The sequence below is a fragment of the Leptonychotes weddellii genome, chromosome 6 (assembly GCF_054177405.1).
Source record: "Leptonychotes weddellii isolate Sample4059 chromosome 6, ASM5417740v2, whole genome shotgun sequence".
Taxonomy (NCBI): Eukaryota; Metazoa; Chordata; class Mammalia; order Carnivora; family Phocidae; genus Leptonychotes; species Leptonychotes weddellii.
In genome coordinates, this window is record NC_138374.1 from 32354309 (window position 1) to 32377161 (window position 22853).

The window sequence follows — 22853 nt, forward strand, 5'->3', positions numbered from 1 at the left end:
AAGAATGTATGAGGAAAATCCTGGGCAATCGACAATCTGCATACCTTTAGATAATTTGGTTAACAACACATTATGAGTTTAATCAAAAATAAAGGTCACAAAAAGCATATAAAATATTTTATTACATAATGTTGCTTCTAATATTAGGGATATTTTTAGAAAGAGCGGTGATTTCACATGGGGCTCTAAGGAGTCCCAGGGTTCAATAGAGGCCAGTGAGGCCACAAGATCCCCTACAACTAAAAGTCAGGTGTCTGATGGGCTGTGGCAGTACTTTACTGGAAAAACAATGTTCTAGGTGTCTTGATTTTTCTCATTTTATTAGCAGTACTAATTGACTCTTAAGCATGAACATCACTAAAATACAAGAACCAATCCAGAATGAATGCTCAAACTGAAAATGAGTCAAAATGAGGTTTGTGGACATGATAAACATGAACCAATTTGTGAAACAAAATTACGTCTCCAAACCTTAAAAGTTATCAACAGTAAAACAAAAACCAGCACTTGAATCTTTTAAAGATATAAAGTATTACTTCTACTTACATGTACAGGATATTAGGTCAGCAAGCAGAATTGTTCTTAAATTTACTAAGTCAAAAGTAGAGCCATCCATGGGGCGCCTGGGTAGCTCAGTCTGTTAAGTGTCTGATTCTTTATTTAGGCTCAGGTCATGACCTTAGGGTTGTGAGACTGATCCCCACCTCGGGCTCCACACTGGGCTTGGAGTCTGCTTAAGATTCTTGCTCTCCCTCTCCCCCTTTGCCCCTCCCTGCCAACACATGCGTGCTTTCTCTTTTTTTTTAAAAAAAAAAAAAGAAAAGAAAAAAAGAAAGAGCCATCCAGTTAGTACCTATTCCTAGTGAATGTGTTCCTAGCAAAATATATTTCTGCTAACAAAGACCAACAGAAACAAATTTACAAATGATACCTGGTCACAATTCAGATGGTAAAGTATGCATTAAAAGAAAACAGAAGTCAAAAGTTACATCTAAAGCAAAACATACTCTAGCCATTTCAAAAGGTAAGAGTGATAGTCTAGACAGCATGGAAACAAAGGGATAAATATTCACACAGATCTTCCTTGTTATCTATTCACATCATCTCAACTACCCCAAGGTTTCCTGTCTATTTTCTTGTTCCAAACAGCTTATAGAGAATGCTTCGCACATTTTCTTGGTCCCAGTTAAGTTAGAGTATAATGTGCGGGTACTGGAAGACCCTCTAAATGTATTCTCATCTGCAGAGAAATCTCAGGTATTAAAAGAACTTATAGAAATGACCATGGCATCACTACTCATAACTTTTCAGAAATTGTAAGTATAGAGGTGTCAGAAGAGTTAAGGGAAGATTTTATTTTATTTATTTTTTTTTTTTAAAGATTTTTTACTTATTTATTTGACAGGGAGAGAGAGCACAAGCAGGGGGAGTGGGAGAGGGAGAAGCAGACTCCCTGCTGAGCAGGGAGCCCGATGTGGGGCTCGATCCCAGGACCCTGGGATCATGATCTGAGCCGAAGGCAGACGCTTAACGACTGAGCCACCCAGGCGCCCCTTAAGGGAAGATTTTAAAAACTAGGCAAAAACTTGTTTCTGGAATTTATAATTCAATAAAGTTTGACATTAATCTCTAGCAAAATTCTGGTCCGAATTATTTAATATTTGATTTGTAAGTACTTAGAAAATGACAATATAACAATTATGCATTTTCTCTCTATAGGAACATTCTACAATTATCACCAATAACCCCGCTGTTTCCTAGCTAGGTACACCCTGGACTTGTGTAATCAACCTGTGTAGCAAGTCCAGGGTGTTCTGTTTTAAGGGAGGCAATGACAATTAAGTGCTCAGCAGAGATGACGAGGATGGTGGGGAGACACTTAAAGAGATGATGCTAAGAGCAGTGCTCCTTTCCTGCCATTTCATAACACAGAGAATGGAAACATCTGTACAACACACAGGGGGTTAAGGGGAGACTAATGCCTGGGACAGTAGCTGTATAGCCCAGGCCCTGTCAGTTGCTCTGGTGGGGTCAACATTTTAGGCTCCCCTGCCTAAAATGAAGAAATAGTATCTAGAAAAAGATTTGTGTTTCCAGAATGTTACCTTTCCTTGCCTTCTAACCTGTTCCTTCAAACTCAGGCCAGGAGAGGAAGAGTTCAAAAATGGCTCTTTCTGCTTCTAAGGTGGTTACCCTAGAAACATTTTTACTCTCTATGCCTTTGTTTTAGAAGAGTTGAGACTAGATCTGAAATCAGCTAGTGGTCAATATCATGGGTTACAGTTTTCCAGTTGTAGGATACAAATTCTAGTTCTTATTATAATGATTGAGTTTTTTTTTTTTCCTAAAAGGCTTTACTGAGAGAGAGAGAGCATGCACAGGAGTGGGGGGAAGGGGCCCAGGGCGGGGGGAGAAGCAGGTTCCCTACTGAGCAGGGAGCCTGATGCGGGGTTTGATCCCAGGACCCTGATATGACCTGAGCCAAAGGCAGATGATTAACTGACTGAACCACTCAAGCACCCCTGTTTGTTTTTTTAAATCCAGATCCCCAAGAGTGTTTTTCCTCTCATTTTTGGAATAGTATGGCTAGTACTACTTCACCAGCTAAAGCAACTGTTGAGCTTGACTTTTTTAAATTGAAATATAATTCAAATAGCATAAAAGTCACCATTTAAAGTGCATGATTCAGTAACATTTAATATGTTCATGAGGTTGTGCAGCCAATACCATTATCTAATTCCAGGGCATTTCATTACCCCACTAAGAAGCTTACTCAGTTAGCAGTCACTACTTCTTCCTTCTCCCTAGACCTGACAAAAGCCAGTCTACTTCGTGTCTATGGACTGCCTACTCTGGACCTTTCATAGAAAAGGAATCGTACAATATGTGACCTTTGTGTCTGGCTTCTTTCACTTGGCATAATGTTTTCAAGGTTCATTCATGTTGTAGCATGTATCAGTATTTGATTCTAGCTTATAGTTTATTATACACTATCCTAACTTATTTTCCTTTTTGAAAAAAATATTAAAGGCATTCTGGGTGCGAAGTGGTATGTCATGTGATTTTGATTTGCACAGTCCTAATGACTAATAATGTTTAGCATCTTTTCATGTGTTCATTGGCCATTTTTTATTTATTTTTTTTATTTATTAGAGAGAGAGAGAAAGAGCAAGCACAAGAGAGCAGGGGCAGAGGGAGAGGGAGAAGCAGACTCCCTGCTGAGCAGAGAGCCTGATGTAGGGCTCGATCCCAGGACCCTGGGATCATGACCTGAGCCAAAGGCAGATGCTTAACCGACTGAGCCACCCAGGCACCCCAGCCATTTTTTATCTTCTTTGGAGTAATGTCTATTCAAATCTTTTGCCCACTTTAAAAAATGAGTTATCGGGGCACCTGGGTGGCTCAGTTGTTAAGCCTCTGCCTTCGGCTCAGGTCATGACCCCAGGGTCCTGGGATCGAGTCCCACAGCAGGCTTCCTGCTGAGCAGAAAGCCGGCTTCTCCCTCTCCCACTCCCTCTGCTTGTGTTCCTGCTCTCGCTATCTCTGTCAAATAAATAAATAAAATCTTTAAAAAAAAATAAATGAGTTATCTTTTTGTTCATTTGTACGAGTTCTTTATATAATCTAAATATTAAATACCAGATGTGTGATTTGCAAATATTTTCTTCCATTCAGTGTGTCTTTTCACTTTCTTGGTAGTGTTCTTTGATGAACAAAAGTTTTTAATTTTGATAAAATCTAACTTACCTATTTTTTTTTTATGCTTGTGCTGATGGTATCATTTTTAAGAATCTACTTCCAAATCCAAGGTCTTGAAATTTTATCCCTATGTTTCTTCTAAGAGTATTATAGTTTTAGCTGTTACATTTAGCTAGGGGTCCATTTTGAGTTAATTTTCATATATATAGCATGAGGTAGGGATCCAACCTCATTTCTTGCATGTGGATATTCAATTGTTCCAGCACCATTTGTTAAAAAGACTATTTTTTTTTTAATGTTTTATTTATTTATTCATGAGAGTCAGAGAGAGAGAGAGAGAGAGGCAGAGGCAGAGGGAGAAGCAGGCTCCCCGCCTAGCAGGGAGCCCAATGCGGGACTCAATCCCAGGACCCCGGGATCATGACCTGAGCCGAAGGCAGACGCTTAACCATCTGAGCCACCCAGGCGCCCCTAAAAAGACTATTTTTTCCCCTTGAATTATCTTGGCCACCATGTCAAAAACAAATTCATTATCGATATATAGGTTTATTTCTCTTCCTCAATTCTTTTCACTGATCTATATTTCTACCCTTTTACCAGTATCATACTGTCTTGATTACTGTAGCTTTGAAGCAAGTTTTGAAATTGGGACTTTGCGTCCTCCAACTTTGTTGTTCTTGAATTTCAAGATTGTTTTGACTATTTCAGGTCCCTTGGATTTCTATGACTTTTAGATCAGCTTGTCAATTTATGTGGAAATGGCTGTTAGAATGCTGGCTAGGGTTATCACTGAATCTGAGGAATAATTTGGGTAGGCCTGCCATCTTCACAATATTAAGTCTTCTAATCCACGAACATGGGATGTCTTCCGATTTACTTAGGCCTTTTTTTTTTTTTTTAAAGATTTTATTTATTAGAGAGAGAGAGAGTGAGCATGCATGAGTAGGGGAAGGGGCAGAGGGAGGAGAAGCAGACTCCCCACTGAGCAGGAAAGCCTGCTGTGAGGCTTGATCCCAGGACCCTGAGATTATGACCTGAGCTGAAGTCAGACGCTTAACTGACTGAGCCACCCAGGTGCCCCCTGTTTAGGCCTTCTTAATTTCTTTTGATGTTTTGCAGTTTTCAGTATACAAATCATATGCCTTCTTTGTTAAATATATTCCTAAATATTTTACTTTTTTTTTTAGGCTGTTAGTGCACAAAGTTTCCAATGTCTCTACATCCTCACCAACACTTGTTTTCTGTTTTGTTTTTGATAATAGCCATCCTAATGAGTGTGAGGTGATTATGTTATTGTGGTTTTAATTTGCATTTCTTCAATGATCAGTGATGTTGAGAATCTTTTCATGTGTCTGTTGGCCATCTGTCTGTCTTCTTTGGAAACGTCTCTTCTGGTCCTCTACCCATTTTTAAAAATTGGATTGTCTGATGTTGAGTTGTTTATATATTTTGGATATTAACCCCTTATCAGATCATTTGCAAATATCTTCTCTTATTCAGTAGGCTGCCTTTTTGTTTTGTTGGTAGTTTCCTTTGCTGTGCCAAAGCTTTTTATTTTGGTGTAGTCCCAATAGTTTATTTTTGCTTTCGTTTCCCTTGCTCAAGGAGACATATCCATAAATACATTGCAAGAGTGATGTCTAAGAGATTACCGCCTGTTTTCTTTTTAGGAGTTTTATGGTTTCAGATCTCATATTTAAGTCTTTAATCCATTTTGAGTTTATTTTTGTGTATGATTTAATAAAGTGGTCCAATTTCATTCTTTTGCATGCAGCTGTCCAGTTTTCTCAGCACCATTACTGAAAAGACCATCTTTCCCTGATTGTATATTCTTGCCCCTTTGTTGTAGGTTAACTGACCATATAATTTAAGGGTTTATTTCTGGACTTCCCATTCTGTTCCACTGATCTATGTATATGTTTTTGTGCCAATATCTCACTGTTTTGATTACTATAGCTTTGTAGTTATTATCCTGCTTTCTTATTCTCAAGATTGCTTTGGATATTCAGAATCTCTTGTGGTTTCATACAAATTTTAGGATTACTTGTTCCAGTTCTGTGGAAAATGTTATTTGTATTTTGAAAGGAATTATATTTAATCTGTAGATTTCTTTGAGTAGTATGGACATTTTAGCAATATTTATTAATTCCCCCAATTCATGAACATATCTTTACAATTATGTCTTCTTCAATTTCTTCTAGTTTTCAAAGTATAGGTCTTTCCTCTCTTTAAATTTCCTAGATAATTTATTATTTTTAGTGCAATTGTAAATGGGATTGTTTTCCTAATTTCTCTTTCTGCTACTTTGTTATCGATGTATATAAATGTAACAGATTTCTTTATATTAATTTGTATCCTGCAAATTTACTGACTTCATTTATCAGTCCTACAGATTTTTGGTGGTCTCTAGGGTATTCTATATATAGTATCATATCATCTGCAAATAATGAGATTATCTCCTTCCTTACCAATTGGGATGACTTTTCTTTTTCTTGTCTGAGAATTTCTTTTTCTTGTCTCCTCAGCTAGGTTCCAGTACTATGCTGAATAAAAGCAGCAATAATGGACATTCTTGCCTTGGTTCTTGATCTCAGAGGAAAAGCTGCTTTTCACCATTGAGTATGTTAGCTGTGGGTCTTTCATATATGGCCTTTTTTTTAATTCTGAAGTATGTTCCCTCTAAATCTACTTTGTTGAGAGTTTTTATCATAAACAGATGTTGTATTTTGTCAAATGGTTTTTCTAAATCTACTGAGAAAATCGTATGGTTTTTATCCTTCTTGTTAATATGATGTAACACACTGATTTGCCAATACTGACCCACCCTTTCATCCCTGAAATAAATTCCACTTGATCATGGTAAATGACCCTTTTGCTGTATCACTGAATTCAGCTTGCTAATATTTTACTGAGGAATTTTGCATCTATGATGTTTGCTTGTAGTTTTCTTTTTTTGTAGTATCTTTTTCTGGTTTGGTATCAGGGTAATGCTGGCCTTGTAGAATGAATTTCCTTCCACTTCTATTTTCTGTAATGGTTTGAGAATAGGTATTAACTCTTCTTTAAATGCTTGGTAGAGGGTGCCTGGGTGGCTCAGTTGGTTAAAGCGACTGCCTTCGGCTCAGGTCATGATCCTGGAGTTCCTGGATCGAGTCCCGCATCGGGCTCCCTGCTCGGCGGGGAGTCTGCTTCTCCCTCTGACCCTCCCCCTCTCATGCTTTCTCTCTCAAATAAATAAATAAAATCTTTTAAATAAATAAATAAATAAATAAATGCTTGGTAGAATTCACCTCTGAAGCTATGTCATCCTAGACTTCTGTTTGTTGGAAGTTTTTGACTACTGATTTGTTACTAGAAACCAGTCTGTTCAAATTTTCTATTTTTTCCTGATTCAGTTTTGGAAGATTGTATGTTTCTAGAAATTTATTCATTTCTTCCAGGTTGTCCCAATTTGTTGGCATAGGATTTTTCATAGTACTCTCATAATTCTTTGTATTTCTGTGGCATAATTGTTATTTCTCTTCTTTCATTTCTGATACTGTCTTTTTTTTTTTTTTTTTTTGATGAGTGAAGCTAAAGGTTTATCAATTTCCTTGTCTTTTCAAAGAACCAGCTCTTGGTTTCTTTTTTTTTTTTTTTAAGATTTGAGAGAGAGCATGTGTGTGAGTGGGGAGAGGGGTTGAGGAGGAAAGGTGGAGAGAGAGGGCGAGAAAATCTGAAGCAGACTCTGAACTGAGTGCAGAGCCCAATGTGGGGCTCAATTTCTCAACCCCGAGATCATGACCTGAGCTGAAAACAAGAGCTGGATGCTTAAAAAATGCACCACCCAAGTGCCCCCCAGCTCTTGGTTTCATTGATGTTTTCTTTTTTTTTTTTTTTTAGTCTCTATTTCATTTATTTCCACTCTAATCTTTATTATTTCCTTCCTTTTGCTAACTTCAGGCTCTTCTTTTTCTAGTTCCTTTAAGTATAAAGTTAGACTGTTTGCGATTTTTCTTGTTTCTTGAGGTAGTCCTATATTGCCATAAACTTCCCTCTTATTTTTGAGAGAGTGCAAATGGGAGGGTGGAGGCCAGAGGGAGAGGGAGAAAGAATCTCAAGTAGGTTCCATGCCCAGTGCTGAGCCCGACACAGAGCTCAGTCTCACAACCCTGGGATCATAACCTGAGCTGAAATCAAGAGTTAGATGCTTAACCAACTGAGCCACCCAGGTGCCCCTAAACTTCCCTCTTAGAACAGCTTTTGCTGCATCCCAAAGATTTTGGATGGTTGTATTTCCATTTTCATTTGTCTTCATGTATTTTTTATTTCCTCTTTGATTTCTTCATTGACCCATTGGTTGTTTAGTAGCGTGTTGTTTAGCCTCCATGTGTGTTGTTGTTTTTTTTTTTTTCAGTATTTTTCTTGTAACTGGTTTCTAGTTTCATACCATTATGATTGGGAAAGATGCTTGATAGGGATTTCAGTCTTCTTAAATTTAGTGAGACCTGTTTTGTCGCCTAATATGTGGTCTATCCTAAAGAATGTTCCATGTGCACTTGAACAGAATGTGTATTCTGTTTGGGGGTGGAATATTCTGTCTATATTTGTTAAGTCCAGACTTAAATCTGTTAAGTTCTGTATATATCTGGTCTAATGTGTTGTTCAAAGCCATTGTTTCCTTGTTGATTTTCTGTCTGGATGATCTATCAATGTTAAGTGTGGTGTTAAAATGCCCAATTATTATTTTATTGTTAATTTCTCCCTTAATGTCTGTTAATATTTACTTTATGTATTTAGGTTCTCCTATGTTGGGTGCACAGATATTTACAATTGTTAAATACTTTTGTTGGCTAGATTCCTTTATGATTATGTAGTGCGCTTCTTTGTCTCTTGTCTTTTATTTATTTTTTTTTAAAGATTTTATTTATTTATTTGAGAGAATGAGAGAGAGAGAGAGAGCATGAGAGGGAGGAGGGTCAGAGGGAGAAGCAGACTCCCCGCCGAGCAGGGAGCCTGATGCGGGACTCGATCCCGGGACTCCAGGATCATGACCTGAGCCGAAGGCAGTCGCTTAACCAACTGAGCCACCCAGGCGCCCCTCTTGTCTTTGTTTTAAAGTCTATTTTGTCTGATATAAGAATTGCTACCCTGTGCTTTTCTTTTCCTTGCTTCCATCTGCATGGAAAATTTCTACCCTTCACTTTCAGTCTGTATGTATCTTTAGGTCTGAAGTGAGTCTCTTGTAGGTGCCATATAGATGGGTCTTTTTTTTTTTTTTTAATCAGTTACCCTAAGTCTTTTGATTGAAGCACTTAGTCCATTTACATTTAAAGCAGTCTTTGAAAGGTATGTAATTATTGCCATTTGGTTGTTTTCTGGTTGTTTCATATTTCTTCTCTGTTCCTTTCTTCTTCTGTTCTTCCCTTGTGGTTTGATGGCCTTCTTTAGTGCTATGCTTGGATTCTTTTCTCTTTATTTTTTGTATATTTATTATATTTGTGGTTACCATTGGGCTCATATATAACACCCTACTGTCTATAGCAGCAGTCTATATTAACTTCATGATCTCTTAAGTTTTAACACATTCTAAAAGCATTAAATTTTTACTCCTCCTCCTTCATCCTCTAATCTGCTGTTGATTCCCTCTAGTGTATACTTCATTTCAGTTACTGTACACTTCAGTTCTGACTAGTTCTTTTTTATCTCTTTGTTGAAAAGTTCTCAGTGAATTCATTCACTTTTTTCTCAAGTCTGGTATCTTTTTTTTTTTTTTTTTTTAAGATTTTTATTTTTTATTTGAGAGAGAGTGTGCATGCATGCACAAGTAGGGGGAGGGGAGAGGGAGACTGCCCACTGAGCAGGGAGCCTGATGTGGGGTTTAATCCCAGGACCCTGAGCCAAAGGCAGGCACTTAACAGACTGAGCTATCCAGATACCCCAAGTCTGGTGAGTATCTTTATGATGATTACTTTGAGCTCATCTCCATTTTGTTTAGCTCTTCTGTGGTTTTATCTTGTTCTTTCATTTGGTACATATTCCTCTGTCTCCTCATTTTGTCTAACTCTCTGTTTCTATGTATTAGGTAAGTCAGTTACATCTCCTGGTTTTGAAATAAGTGGCCTTGTGTACAAGAAGTCCCTTTAGCACAATACCTCCTGGTCACCAGAACAAGGTGCTCCAGGTGTGTCCCTTGTGTGGGCTGTGTACACCTTCCTGTTGTGGCTGAACTGTGAATGCTGTGGACATGCTGGTGAGTGAAGATGGCCTTCAGCCCATTTGGCCATGATGACCTGCTTCTGTGGGCAGACTGGGCAGGGTTTGTTCCCCATGTTTTTAAGAGGTCTGGCTGAAACTGCCATGGCTTGCTCGTGGGTAGGGGCCAGCACACAGCCTAGCTGTCTGCCATTAGCGTCTGCAACAGCAGCAGGCACACTGCAGGCAGGCCTTGCTCCCCATGTAGCCAGCTAAAAGGCCTGGCTAAGGGTGTGTGGGGTTAAACGTTCCCCTCCCCAGGGCATGAGTCACTTTGGAGGGATGCCTGTAGAACTCAGTGTGTTCAGTGGGGCAAATCTGCAGGGAAACCCTGGGGTCAGGTATGTGGTGCTAGCAAGGTAGATGGAGAGTGTCAAAACTGGCTTCTGCAAGCATCCAGCTATCTAGCCTGGGGAGGGCAAGAAAAACAGCACCTGCAAACAGTTTTGTTCCTGGAGAAATCTGCAGATCCCTGCCCCACCAGTACAGGTCCTAAGATTAGTCAATAAATATCCTTCATGTATACCTCAAATACTTTTCAAACTGCTGCTGCTATGCTGTGTTTTAGGCCAAGTTAGTGTGTTGGCTTTCTGAGGGCGGGAACTTGGTTTCCTATCACCCACTAGCTCTCCTGGGGTTAAGCCCCACTGATTTTCAAAGCCAGACATTATAAGGACCATCTTCCCAGTGAAGGTCCCCAGGGCTGGGGGTGACTGGTATGGGGGTCTGATCTCCTTGCTCCTCTGCGCCTGTGATGTCCCTCCTGTGTTCCCAACCATATCTTCACTCCTTTTACCCTTTTTGATGTAGCTGCCTCTCTATGACTAGCTGTGGAATACTGTTCTGGAAGTCTTGAGGTCATTTTTAAAATTAGTGGCAATAGATACAGTTGCTGCTTTGGTCTGTCTGTGGGACACGGTGAGTTCAGGATCCTATTTGGCCCTCAGCTCTGCTCTTACACTTTCATTTATTTTTTATTTTTTTTAAAGATTTTATTTATTTGAGAGAGAGAGAGAATGAGAGACAGAGAGCATGAGAGGGAGGAGGGTCAGAGGGAGAAGCAGACTCCCTGCCGAGCAGGGAGCCCGATGCGGAACTCGATCCCGGGACTCCAGGATCATGACCTGAGCCGAAGGCAGCCGCTTAACCAACTGAGCCACCCAGGCGCCCCTCTTACACTTTCATTTAAATGTTGACATATGGTTTCTTTTAGTTTTCTTCACACATTTAAAATGGAGGACTTAAAATCTGTACCTCATAAGTCTAACTTCAGGGACAGTTTTGATTACTTCTTTTCCTGTATATGAGCTGTACTTTAATTCTATTTGTGTCATAATTTTTTGTTGAAAACTTGACGTTTAAAATAATATAATGTGGCAACAGTGGAAATCAGGTTCCCACCTGCCTCATAGGGTTTGTTATTGTGGCTGTATCTTGCTGTTTCTCTTTGTTTAGTGACTTTCCTAAACTAATTCTGTGAAGCCTGTATTCTTTATAATATGTGGCCACTGAAGTTTCCACCTATTGGTTGGCTAGTGGCTGAACAGAGATTTCCTTATACACTTGGAACCAATAAATCTCCCAGTCTTTGCTAGGAGACCATGTGTTTTGGGGCACACCTCCAATACTCAACCAGGTTATTGACAACTCTGCCTTAATCTTCACATCCTGCTGTGCAGAGCCTCAAGGTCAGCTAGAAGTGAGAGCTTAAGGCCTCCTTAGGTCTTCCCTGATCATGTACACAGTCCTATGTATATGCTTGGACTTGCAGATTCCCAGGAATATGTTAGAACTTTTCAAAGCTCCTACAGCCTTTGATATCTATAGACATCTTATTTACCAGCTTTTCAAGATGCCCCAAATGTCATCTATACCTCAGACAGCCATGAAGTTCAAATATTTGTCTGTAATTGGTTCTAAAAAATGCTCTGCCCTTCCCAGCGCACAGAAGTTTTTTCTACTGGACAAGCTCCATGTCAGGCACAACATAGACAGCCTATAAGTGGGCTCTTCCAGGAACGACCGGACAGCTCCAATAAGGACAATTATTTGGCAATTAGGCTTTGAAAGAGTTCCACCTCTGTTCTGCCCTTTGGTGTCTGAAAGGCTGCAGTGGGAAAGTCGGCTGTTCTTTTTCAAGGCTACTCCAGAGCTGGAGAGTGGCGGGACTGGACTAAGGCAAGTTAAAATGCCACAAACCTCACTGTTCATGCCATTTTCTTGATCAAATGCTCTATGGGTTTCTGCAAGCCTTTTTTTTTTTTTTAAGATTTTTAATCTATTATTTGAGAGAGAGACAAGCAAGAGAGCGAGCACAAGCAGGGGCAGTGGGAGAGGGAGAAGCAGGGCTCCCCGCTGAGCAGGGAGCCTGATGTGGGGCTCCATCCGAGGACCCTGGCTGGGATCACGACCTGAGGAGAAGGCAGACACTTAACGAATGAACCACCCAAGTGCCCCAAACCTTTGATTATCAAATTCCTAAGAAAATTGATTCTGAAAGGTTTTTTTGGCAGTTTTTTTTCATTGCTTTTATGGAAGAGTGAATTTTTGAAGGTCCTTATGCTACTATTTTCACTGCCTTCCTGCTCTTGACTTTGATTTTTGGAATTACAAAAGTAGTAAGTATAAACTGTACATGCAACTACACCACCACATTTGAGAATCACACCCTACTGCAGAGGAGTGAGGTGCCTGAGAAGGCTATAAAGAAACACAGACATGGTTTCTTTGCCTTGAAGGGGTTTACAATCATCCCCAAAAGATAAAAGCATCAGTACCTGGTACCTTCAGGAACACAATGAATGCTAACTTAATAACCACCTAACTGAGTTAAAAATGTAAATCCTACAGAATTTCAGAGAAGGGATTCACTAGGGTCAAAAAAGCATCACAAAGAATAGAGGTCTCTGCTTGGGTCTTGAGAGAAGCATAGTAAAGTGGTGAGAAGAGGCAAGAACATGCCAAAAAAGGGAGCATTTCTGTTTTAGAGAGTTTTAAATATTATTAATATAATCCTTTGTCAGATATAAGGCAATAATCATTTGTCTTGAGAGGAGGATTCATTGATAGGTATAATGGGTGATAAACTTACCAAGATAGGGGCTAGTTAGTGAAAGGCCCTGAATGCCAACATAAGGAGATAAGACTTGATTCTGTAGGCAAACTATGGCCACAGCTCTCAAGACGAAATTATCTATTTTGGTAAGTGAAGTTTTATTGGAACACAAGCCAGTTCATTCACTATCGTCTAAGGCTGCTTTAGCCTTATAGCGCTATAATGAGTAAGCTGAGTAGTTGCAACAGAGACCACATTTCATCTCTCTGTTTATAACCTTTGTTGGGAGTTCCATAGAGCCTAAAATATTTCCTATGTGCCCCCTGATATTGGCCATGACTCTGGACCATACCTTCAGGCTGTAGCCTCAACCCTGGATAATAAGAGAAATTAAAGGTACAGAGAACACTTTAAAGACTGCTTTAAAAAATCTATACAAGGTGGGTGCCTGGGTGGCTCAGTTGGTTAAGCGACTGCCTTTGGCTCAGGTCATGATCCTGGAGTCCTGGGATCGAGTCCCGCATCAGGCTCCCTGCTCGGTGGGGAGTCTGCTTCTCCCTCTGACCCTCCTCCCTCTCATGCTCTCTGTCTCTCATTCTCTCTCAAATAAATAAATAAAATCTTAAAAAAAAAAAAAAATCTATACAAGGTGAGCAGCACTAGACTGAGGGAAAGTTTTCAGGACTTATGGCTGGTTGAAGGAAAACAGTAAAAGGTCAGAGATGACTCCAAGGTTTTGAACTTGTATGACTGGTACAAAGATGGTAGTGATAACCGAAATAGCAAGTTTGGAGTAAAGTTAGGTGAAAGTAAAGTATAATGAATTTGTCTTTAAACATGTTAAGTTTCAGGTGTTAGTAAAACTTCCAACTGAGGTATTTAAAAGTAGTTAGAGACTTAATTCTTCAACTTGGGAGAGATGGCAGGGTTGGAAATGGGGATTTAAAAGTTCTTTGCAGAACTGAAGTCACAAAAAATAGAAGTGACCTCCTAGGATAAATCCAGAGAAAGAAATATTGAGTGGAAGACAAGGTATTAGGAGGTACTCACATATATCAAACAAAAGCCAGGAAGAAGTAAAGACAGTATAGGAATAGCCAGAGAAAAAAGGTGGGAATCAGGGAAGCAAAGCAGAATTCACATAAGCTATGAAAGTTGTTTTATGAATAGAAGGCACAAGGATGAAGAAAAGTCTAAAAAGGAAAGTGAATGGATACAAGGTCAACTGGGATGGTGAAGTGTCAAAGATGTCAAGAGAATATCAAGGCAAGGGGTTAATTTTTCAGATGAATCTCTAAAATTCAATGCTTTATAACTTTCATACTAGAAATCCAAAAGTAGACTTCACATTTATTTATGAAAGATCTTCAGCTTTTCTACTGACTTAATTTTCAAGATACAAGACACAATTTACAAGATAGTAACTCCTATCAGCTAAAGGATGATCACAATCTCCATTAAGATGAATCTCTTAAAAAGAGGATTATAGAAATGATTGGCATAAGGTTTTTAAAAACCCTGAAAAAAGACTTACAAAAAGGAAAGGGTGCTGCACCAAAGCATAAAAACCAAGAGAAACATGGAAGGATAAATAGGTCCCATGGCCACTTCTCTAAAGATTGCCGCAGATGATTACATGCCTAGTCCAACCAACCCCTCTTAACTAAATCATTCTATTATAAGTGTTTGTTTATATGTGAAAGTCCTAACTAAAATTCCTTGAGTGAAGAATTTTTTTCTTCTTATCTCTTAACTGAGTCACTATGCTCCTATATCTTTGTTGTAAGATGCTGGGAAAACTAATCGGAGTTGAAAAAGTATCTGCTTTTAATTTCCTAATAGGAAAATATCATTTAAGGTATTAGTGAAAAATTCAACCCATTCACAGATTTATACAGAGGAAGTAAAAGAGAAAAAGAGACACTGAATATAGGTACTTGCATAAAACATGGAGTATAAAAACAATCTTCTCAATCATTGACAAAAATCTATTTAAGAGATAAAGTAGTGAACATTTATAATGAAAAGGGAAGTTGCTTGCAATAAAAAAGCAGAAATCATTACCTAAATAACACCATTTAAAGACCAAAGAAAATAAATAAAAGTGAATAGGATGTTTTAAACTCTCTAGTATATAGATCCTTCACAAAAAGGTCGAATTAGCAGGTAGATACAGGGGAAAACAGGATTAGAAATGGAGATTCTACAGGAAATATCTGGGAGCCTTTAAGGACTTTCAAAGTTCACAGGCACTTTAGGACACCCAATTTTACTTCAAAACCAATTATATTATTTATAAAATGTATTAGCCATAACATGGATGGTTTTTTGAGTTGCAAATAAAAATAGAGAAATAAAGGAGAAAATGAGGAGAGGATGAATGAAAGAGTTGGAGACACTGCCCATCATGTGATGTAATGATGTGAGTCTGAATTGGTTACCACACGTAAAAAGGGAGAAACAATGTATATGAACTCCCAACAAAGGTATAAAAGGAGGTAACAGAGAAATAGAAGCGTGATTCTTGGAATTAGCCACTAGGTGGTGGCATTGGCCCAGGACTGTTCAGTTGTGGGGGCTGGAAATCAGGTGCCTGGAGTAAGCAATTGTTTGGTCATTTGTTGCTATGGGGCTGTCAGAGAATGGTATTCTACTTGATGATGTTAATAAAAATTTTGAAAGCAAGCACTAGCCAAATTCATCAACAAATTATCAAAGATTTACTATAAAATGATTATAAAAATAAAACTGTGCTTGTCCACTCACCTTTACTACATTGTCCCCTGATTGTCCATTATTTCGTAAACAATCTAGACATATAGCAATTTGTGGGTCACTTCTGTGATAGTCTTTATCATCTTGATTTTCATCACCTTCTTCATCTACTTTAGGTTTGTCAACTTTTGAAGTATCATCTGTATATTTTAAACAAACCAAGTTAGATGTAACTCCAAGTTGATTTTAAAGTTAAGCAACAGTGTATTAATCAAGACAAAAATCATCAAAACAAAAATGTTTAAAAAACCAAGAAATGCTTTTTAAACATTTTTGTTTTGATGAAGAATAACTGAAAATTTTAATATTTTTAAAATGTTCCAACCAACTCAACAATGGAAATATTTTTAAAAAGCCATCAGTGACTTATTAACATAACCTAAAATTACTCGGCTCACTGGGATATCCAAATGAAAGATTCAGAACTACCTATATCTGGCCACAAAAATGATTGCAATTAATGATTAGACCACTTAGAAAGTAGATGGGATATAAAAATATTCCAAATTCTATATATATTCAAATTTGAAACCAAGCAGTCTTTTCAAAGTATAGTCTTTGAGTTCTCAAAATTTCAAATTATTAGATACTCATAAAACCAGCTAGTGAAATATGAGTAGAATGAATTAGCTTTTTAAAACATGTATGTAGCCATGTAATGTTAAAAATCCAGTAAAGAAATCAATCGCATACTTTGTTTCATACAAATGTATTTAACCTATGAAATACCTGCAGCCTACATATAATACAACGCATGTGCCAATTCATTTCTTTACAGAGTCCCTTTCACTCTGTGTTTGATATGCATTGTGCTAGGCTTAGGGGAATACTGAAACCAGAGTGTTCTCATCCTCACCCTCACAGTGGTCAGGGTACAGGAAGAGATACAGGCAAGTAAAGAAAACAGATGGAGAAGTATGATAAGGACTCTGATGGAAGAGGTAAAAATAGACTACGTGGGCACCTATAAGAGAGGTATCCAAACTTGGGGTGAAGCAGAGATTCAGGGAAAGGTATAGAAAATCCCAGGAAAAAAAATAACAGGTTAGCCCCTCTTTACTGCCTAATAAAAGCAATACAGTTGTATCATAAAGGGCAGGTGGGTTCTCTTTCTTCTGCATTCTTTCTTCTATCTATTTATGTGGAATCCACATAGACAGGAGCTGCCTTTTATGAACCAAACTCCCAGCACCAAGAAAAGATTCACATTCTCTACCCAAACTCAAGACAAAACATTATAAAATACTTTAAAAAGGGAGAAATATGGGTAAAGGGAGATACACACAAAGTAGGCTGTGGTCTTTCATGAGTCTGTAAGATACACTGAGTCCTGGACTAAACTATATACCTTATGATGACAATCCCTTGGTTTCCTGTTCAAGATAGTCAAAAATTTGAACATTTAGTCAATTTTATAATATTTATACTTTAGTGGAGTCATTTTTTGGTCAAGCTTGGGCTTCTTTGCTCATTTTGTTGTTACAGATAAAAAATAATCCCTACCTACCTTATTCCAGTAATTGAAACTATTCTCAAACCTCCCCTGCTATTGGAAGCCAGCCTTGAACAGTTAAGTTGAACTAATAAAATATAGATGAAATGAGAAAGACAGGACTTCCTCACCTATCTTAATCCTATGATCTTAAGCTCACAATGAGCCTATAAAAACACGCATACATCATTAAAAGATTTCAATGGTATTTAGGCTATCCTGAAATAAATCTCATATTAAATAACAGTGGGAAAAGCATACTATTCCTTTTAATTTCAGGTATGTTATGTTTTTTTTTTTCCCGTTGTGTGACTTATACATACTAAAAAGCCTTTTCTCTGTCCAGTAATGTTTGTCACTTTGCTGAGATTATTATTAAAAACTACTGATGGCAGAGTCTCCTGGGACCCAGAAGAGAAATGTGGACACTCTGTGTAAGTGATGGGGAAAATTCCCATAAGCAACTGGAAGTATTTTTCATATCTCAGGATATATAAATTTGTATCATCTGAGTTCCACCTATAAACATGTAATTCCAGATTATCAGAGCATAGACAGATCCCCTGATCTGGCACTCAGCAACCTCTTGGCTCCTTCCCCAATAAAACAAACATACAAAATAAGATAAAATAGAAAACCCCTCAGTGTTTAGATGCAGACTATGGCTATTTCTTCAGTTTCCTTTAGCTCTCCAGCAAATACTGCTATAATCAGTCATCAGTTTCCAGTTTTATCTCCTTTTTCTCTTCCCAAAGTCCAATTTTCTCTACTTCCAATTGCCTTCATTGGTGTTGACTCCAGATTTACACACATGTATATAATATCTCATGGTTTTATACAAAAGGATCATAATGGAAATGAAGGGCTACATGAATTTTGTACTGGAGAAATCTGAGCTTAAACAGAGATTACTTCACCAAAGCTACAAAAAGCTAGCCACTTTGAGAGATTTTATCAGATACAGACATAAAAGTCACCTTGTCCATTTTCTTGAGGCTTATTTTTCTTCCAAAATTCAGATTCACGCTCAAGTTCCTCTAATTTAAAAGAAAAAAGAAATATAATAGAAATAATCATGAAATCTTTAATAGAAATGTTGACTTCATAGACCACAAAAATCTGCAAGAAGCCAAAAAGCAACTTACGTTCTCGTAGTCCAGGGACCAGCTTAAATATAATTTCCTCTAATGTATTATCCAACCTTCCAAAGGGGAAAAAAGAGAATATACTGACAATGAAGATACCAAAATCCACTATTTAAGCAGTTAGAGAATGTATCTTACATGTATTACAAAATACAGGACGTAGACAATTTTAGCACATCTACTACACCAAACTCTGCATGCAGAGTGTACCCATTTCTAGCCTTTGCTGCAGGGCAGATTGATGACAAAAATGGTCCCAGGCCCCAGCTCTCTCTACATCTCTGCTATTTGAACAGGACTTTGAAATTCCTCCCGCAATTCAAGGATGGCATCTATTTCCTCACCTCGAGGACGTACACGGGCTAGCCTTGAAACGTGCTTAGGCCAACAGAATGTGGCACTGGTGACACCATGCTTTGCTCAGAGCCAAAGCCTTACGAGGCCTCCCACAATTCTGTGCACTCGCTCCTAGAATCCTGTCACCCTGAGAACGAGTCTGGAGGATGGGACACCATGGACGTGCCAGGCTGCCCTGCTGAGGCCGCCTTAGACTCATTCATCCACTGGGGTCTCCTGAGTGAGCCCAGCCAAGACCCCAAGAATCACCTAGGTCTGTGAACCACACAGACGTGTGAGGAATAACAAACACTTTTATTACCGTTTTAAACATGAAATTTAGGGCTGGTCTGTTATGCAGCAATAGCTGATACACCTGCTCTCAAACTCTCTACCATCACTCTGGCTCTATCCTGTAAAGGAAATAATGTCCATTCCTTTCTTCTGAGCAGTTTAGACCTTTTTTTTTTTTTTTAAAGATTTTATTTATTTATTTGACAGAGATAGCGAGAGCGGGAACACAAGCAGCGGGAGTGGGAGAGGGAGAAGCAGGCTTGCCCCCGAGGGAGCTCGATGTGGGCTCGATGTGGGGCTCGATGTGGGGCTCGATGTGGGGCTTGATCCCAGGGCCCTAGGATCATGACCTGAGCCAAAGGCAGACGCTTAACAACTGAGCCACCCAGGCGCCCCCAATTTAGGCCTTTGAATCATTCTATCTTCTGAGATAAGAAATGTAAATATTGATTTACATTCCCCCCCGCCCCCCCCATTTCCTTTTCCGGCCATGGAGGAGTGAAACACCACCTTTCCGTGGCTCGTCCTTCAGTCTCCTCCTGCTCCCACAGCCCTTTTCTCTCCCCATCCCCCTCACCGGGCTCAGCAGCATTACTCTTCTAGAATACAAACACGTACAACTTTCTCACATCTAAAAACCCCCAAAACCTTTGCTGAACCTATTGTCTTTTCAAGCTGTTAGCAGCTTCTCAATCTTTTCTTCCAACTAGAAAAGTCTGAAAGCATGATCGACCTTATTTCTGCCACACACTCTGGGCTTTGCTTCTTTTACTCTACTGAAATGATTGTAACTTCCACATTGAACAGGTTTAAATTCTTGTTTTAGAATTACAGTTTAAAAATTGTAGATGATTTTTTTAAAATTAATTTATTTATTTGATAGAGAGGGACACAGAGAGAGAGCGAACACAAGCAGGGCGAGTAGGAGAGGAAGAAGCAGGCTTCCAGCTGAGCAGAGAGCCCGATGCGAGGCTCGATCCCAGGACCCTGGGATCATGACCTGAGCCGAAGGCAGATGCTTAACGACTGAGCCACCCAGGCGCCCTGTAGATGATTTTTAAAAGTAATTTTTCTCCTATATTGCTCTATAGCAGTTTGACATTGTTGTCTAACACTGCCCCTTGAAAATTCCCCTTCCCGGTTTTCTACTTTTCTTTGTCCCTAAAGTAATTTTCTTTTTCCAACTACCTCAAAATTTGGGTGTTCCCCATTGCTGTGCACTCTGCACTCTCTGACCTCTTCTACAGGTTGCCCTGCCCGGATGACCACATCCACATTTATGGCTTGAAGACTAACATACAGGCAGATTACAGGTGTACACACACATACATATACATTACACCTCTCTGCTGAGCTCAAGTTCTGTGTTTCTAACCGATACTGAAGATCTCAAGCACCTCCTTTTGCTCATCACTGTCAAGACTGTCTCATCTATCCTTCAACAAAATACTGAATACCTCTGTGTCTTACTTTTTAAAAAATCAAACTTAGAAATGATACCATCTCTCTCCCAAATAGACTCAAAATGCAAGAATTATCTGAGCCTTCCCCCACCCCCCTCTCAATTCACACATTTACTCACCCAGCCCCACTGACCACACCTTCTCCATGTTTCTCCCACCTTGTCTTCCCACACCTCCATGCTTCCACTCCACCAACTGCCACCCTACTGACAGGACAGTACAGAGCTCCCTCCCTTTAAGCTGACATGCTCATAGTACATCTTCCTTAAGCACTAATTTGATCACTATCTGCCTGCTCAGTAACTAATTTCTTCCCACCACCTGGCTTTGAGTGTTTATATAACTTGAGTCCAACCTAAAACTGTAACTGGTATTGTTGTCTTTCTTCTCTAGCCAACTGCCTTATTCAATTATCCCTAAGAATGCCTTGTCACTTCCAATCTGTTTTTCTCCCTCATGCTCTTCATCCTGGCTCATATACTCTTTTCTTGCTCTCCAACCCAATCAATGTTACCTTATTCTTCAAGACTTAATTCAAATACTGACTCATTCACAAAGTTTTCCCCCAGACTATTTAATAGTAGTACTTAAGAGAAGTATTTTTAATATTTTTTAATCAGAGTAATACACACACACATAAATTTACAGATCAAACTTCTCCACAAAACTTTTATTAAAATACAACATTTTCATGCCCCACCTTCCCCATTCCTAATTCTTACAACCCCAGAGGCAGCCACTTTCAAATCCAACCTGTTTCTTCTGGTAGCCATGCCTTTTCTCCTGTCTAGATTCTTTGGACTTCCTTTTATGGAAAATAAAGATTTGGTTCTCTGATATCATCTTGCCAGCCCCCTTTCTTCCCAATGTATACTATACTCTCATCTTCCTGATATACTTTTATTACCATTTTTTGGTTTAATAAGAGGTGTTTACATGGTTATAATTATGAAAATATTTATAGTGTACTCTGATTATAGACATCCCCTCATTCAACTTTTTTCTTTCTGTAGTGTTAGTGATTGCTTCCTTTTCTTCATTTTCTATGTACCTATTCCCAAATTCTTTAAAAGAATTTGTTCTCACTGTTCTCAAACAGATCAGGAATTGACCAGGTTCATTTCTGTTCCTCTGAGGCATTCCTCACCAAACTGATGTCCTCTCCTTCTATCCAGTTTAGGACGGATTTACTCCAAGGTCAGTCATTAAAACCCCACCCTTGCAACGTACCTTCAATTCCCTTGTTTGTCCCTCTCTCACTTGCTCAAAATTATTTGCTACAACCACAAAACTGGCTAAATCCAATTCTTCATTAACCTGCGTCCATGGCTAGAAAAAACACAACCACACCCCCTACAAATTCCTAACTACAACCCCGATGTGCCTTTAAAGTCGCTAGGAATCCTACTATACTTCTCCAGTCAATTTATTCTCTCACATTCCTGGATAGCACAAATTTTTCTCTCCTCAAACCATTACATCCCCTCTTTCAATCCTTACTCTTGGCTGATAAACATTTTCTCCTCAATGAAGAACTTCCACAGACTCTGACCACCATATGTGCCTACAGCGCATGCACCCACATATACTCTGCCCTCCTGCCTGTTGCTACAGATGATCTGTCAGTGCTCCTATATAAAGCCAGTCTCCTCTCTCACTCTATGAGATTCCATTCCCTCTCATCTACCAAGAACATTGTTTCACCAATCCCCCCTCCACTCCACTCTCCTACATTACTAACCTGTTCTCTACTGGACCATTCCCTTCAAACATGCCATTTTTTTTGGCTTGTATCAAATACAACAGAAACCTTCTTGACTGTATTTCCCCTAACAGCTACTATCCCATTTCTTTGCTTCCATTTGTGGCAAAACTTTGAAGGAGTTGTCTATACTCACTGTTTCTAATTATTCTTTCTCCCTTTCCCTCTTGAAACAATCCAATTGGGTTTTTGCCTCATGATTCTACTGAAGTGCTCTTGTCAAGGCTGATGACCTTCATCTTGTTAAATCCAACCATCAATTATCTTCACTTTACTTGACTCCAGGAACAACATCTGACACAGTTGATCACTCTCTTTTTTTGATACACATTCTTTACTTGGCTTCCAAACCACACTCCTGGATTTTCCTTCTATTTCACTGACTGAGCCTTTTCAGCTTCCTTTGCTGGTTCTTTCTCCTCACTCTGATCTCTCAACGTGGGAATGCTCCAAGGCAAAATCCTTGGTCCTCTATTCTCTCTCTGTACTCCCTCAAGGGAACTCATCCCGTGTCTCACAGTTTAAATACCTTCTATATGCTGAATACTACCAAATATTTATCTCCAGCCAGACCTCTCCCTTGACCCACAGACTTGTA

The 22853-nt window shown here is 39.0% G+C and overlaps 1 protein-coding gene and 1 long non-coding RNA gene across 4 annotated transcripts in view; both read right to left on the bottom strand.

Moving 5' to 3' along the window:
- Nucleotides 1-22853, bottom strand: part of PCGF5 (polycomb group ring finger 5) — a 118057-nt gene that overhangs the window by 19653 nt on the left and 75551 nt on the right. For all 3 annotated transcript variants that reach the window (XM_081823854.1, XM_081823852.1, XM_081823853.1), the window contains exons 4-6: nucleotides 18401-18456; nucleotides 18233-18292; nucleotides 15755-15903 (exon numbers count right to left, since the gene is read on the bottom strand). In XM_081823854.1, the coding sequence (XP_081679980.1) occupies nucleotides 15755-15903; nucleotides 18233-18292; nucleotides 18401-18456 (265 nt within the window). The remainder of the gene's footprint in view (nucleotides 1-15754; nucleotides 15904-18232; nucleotides 18293-18400; nucleotides 18457-22853) is intronic.
- Nucleotides 811-8641, bottom strand: LOC145722172 (uncharacterized). Its single transcript, XR_014146250.1, has 2 exons — nucleotides 6990-8641; nucleotides 811-6783 (listed from the first exon to the last, which is right to left on the bottom strand). It is a non-coding gene; the product is annotated as an uncharacterized LOC145722172 (long non-coding RNA).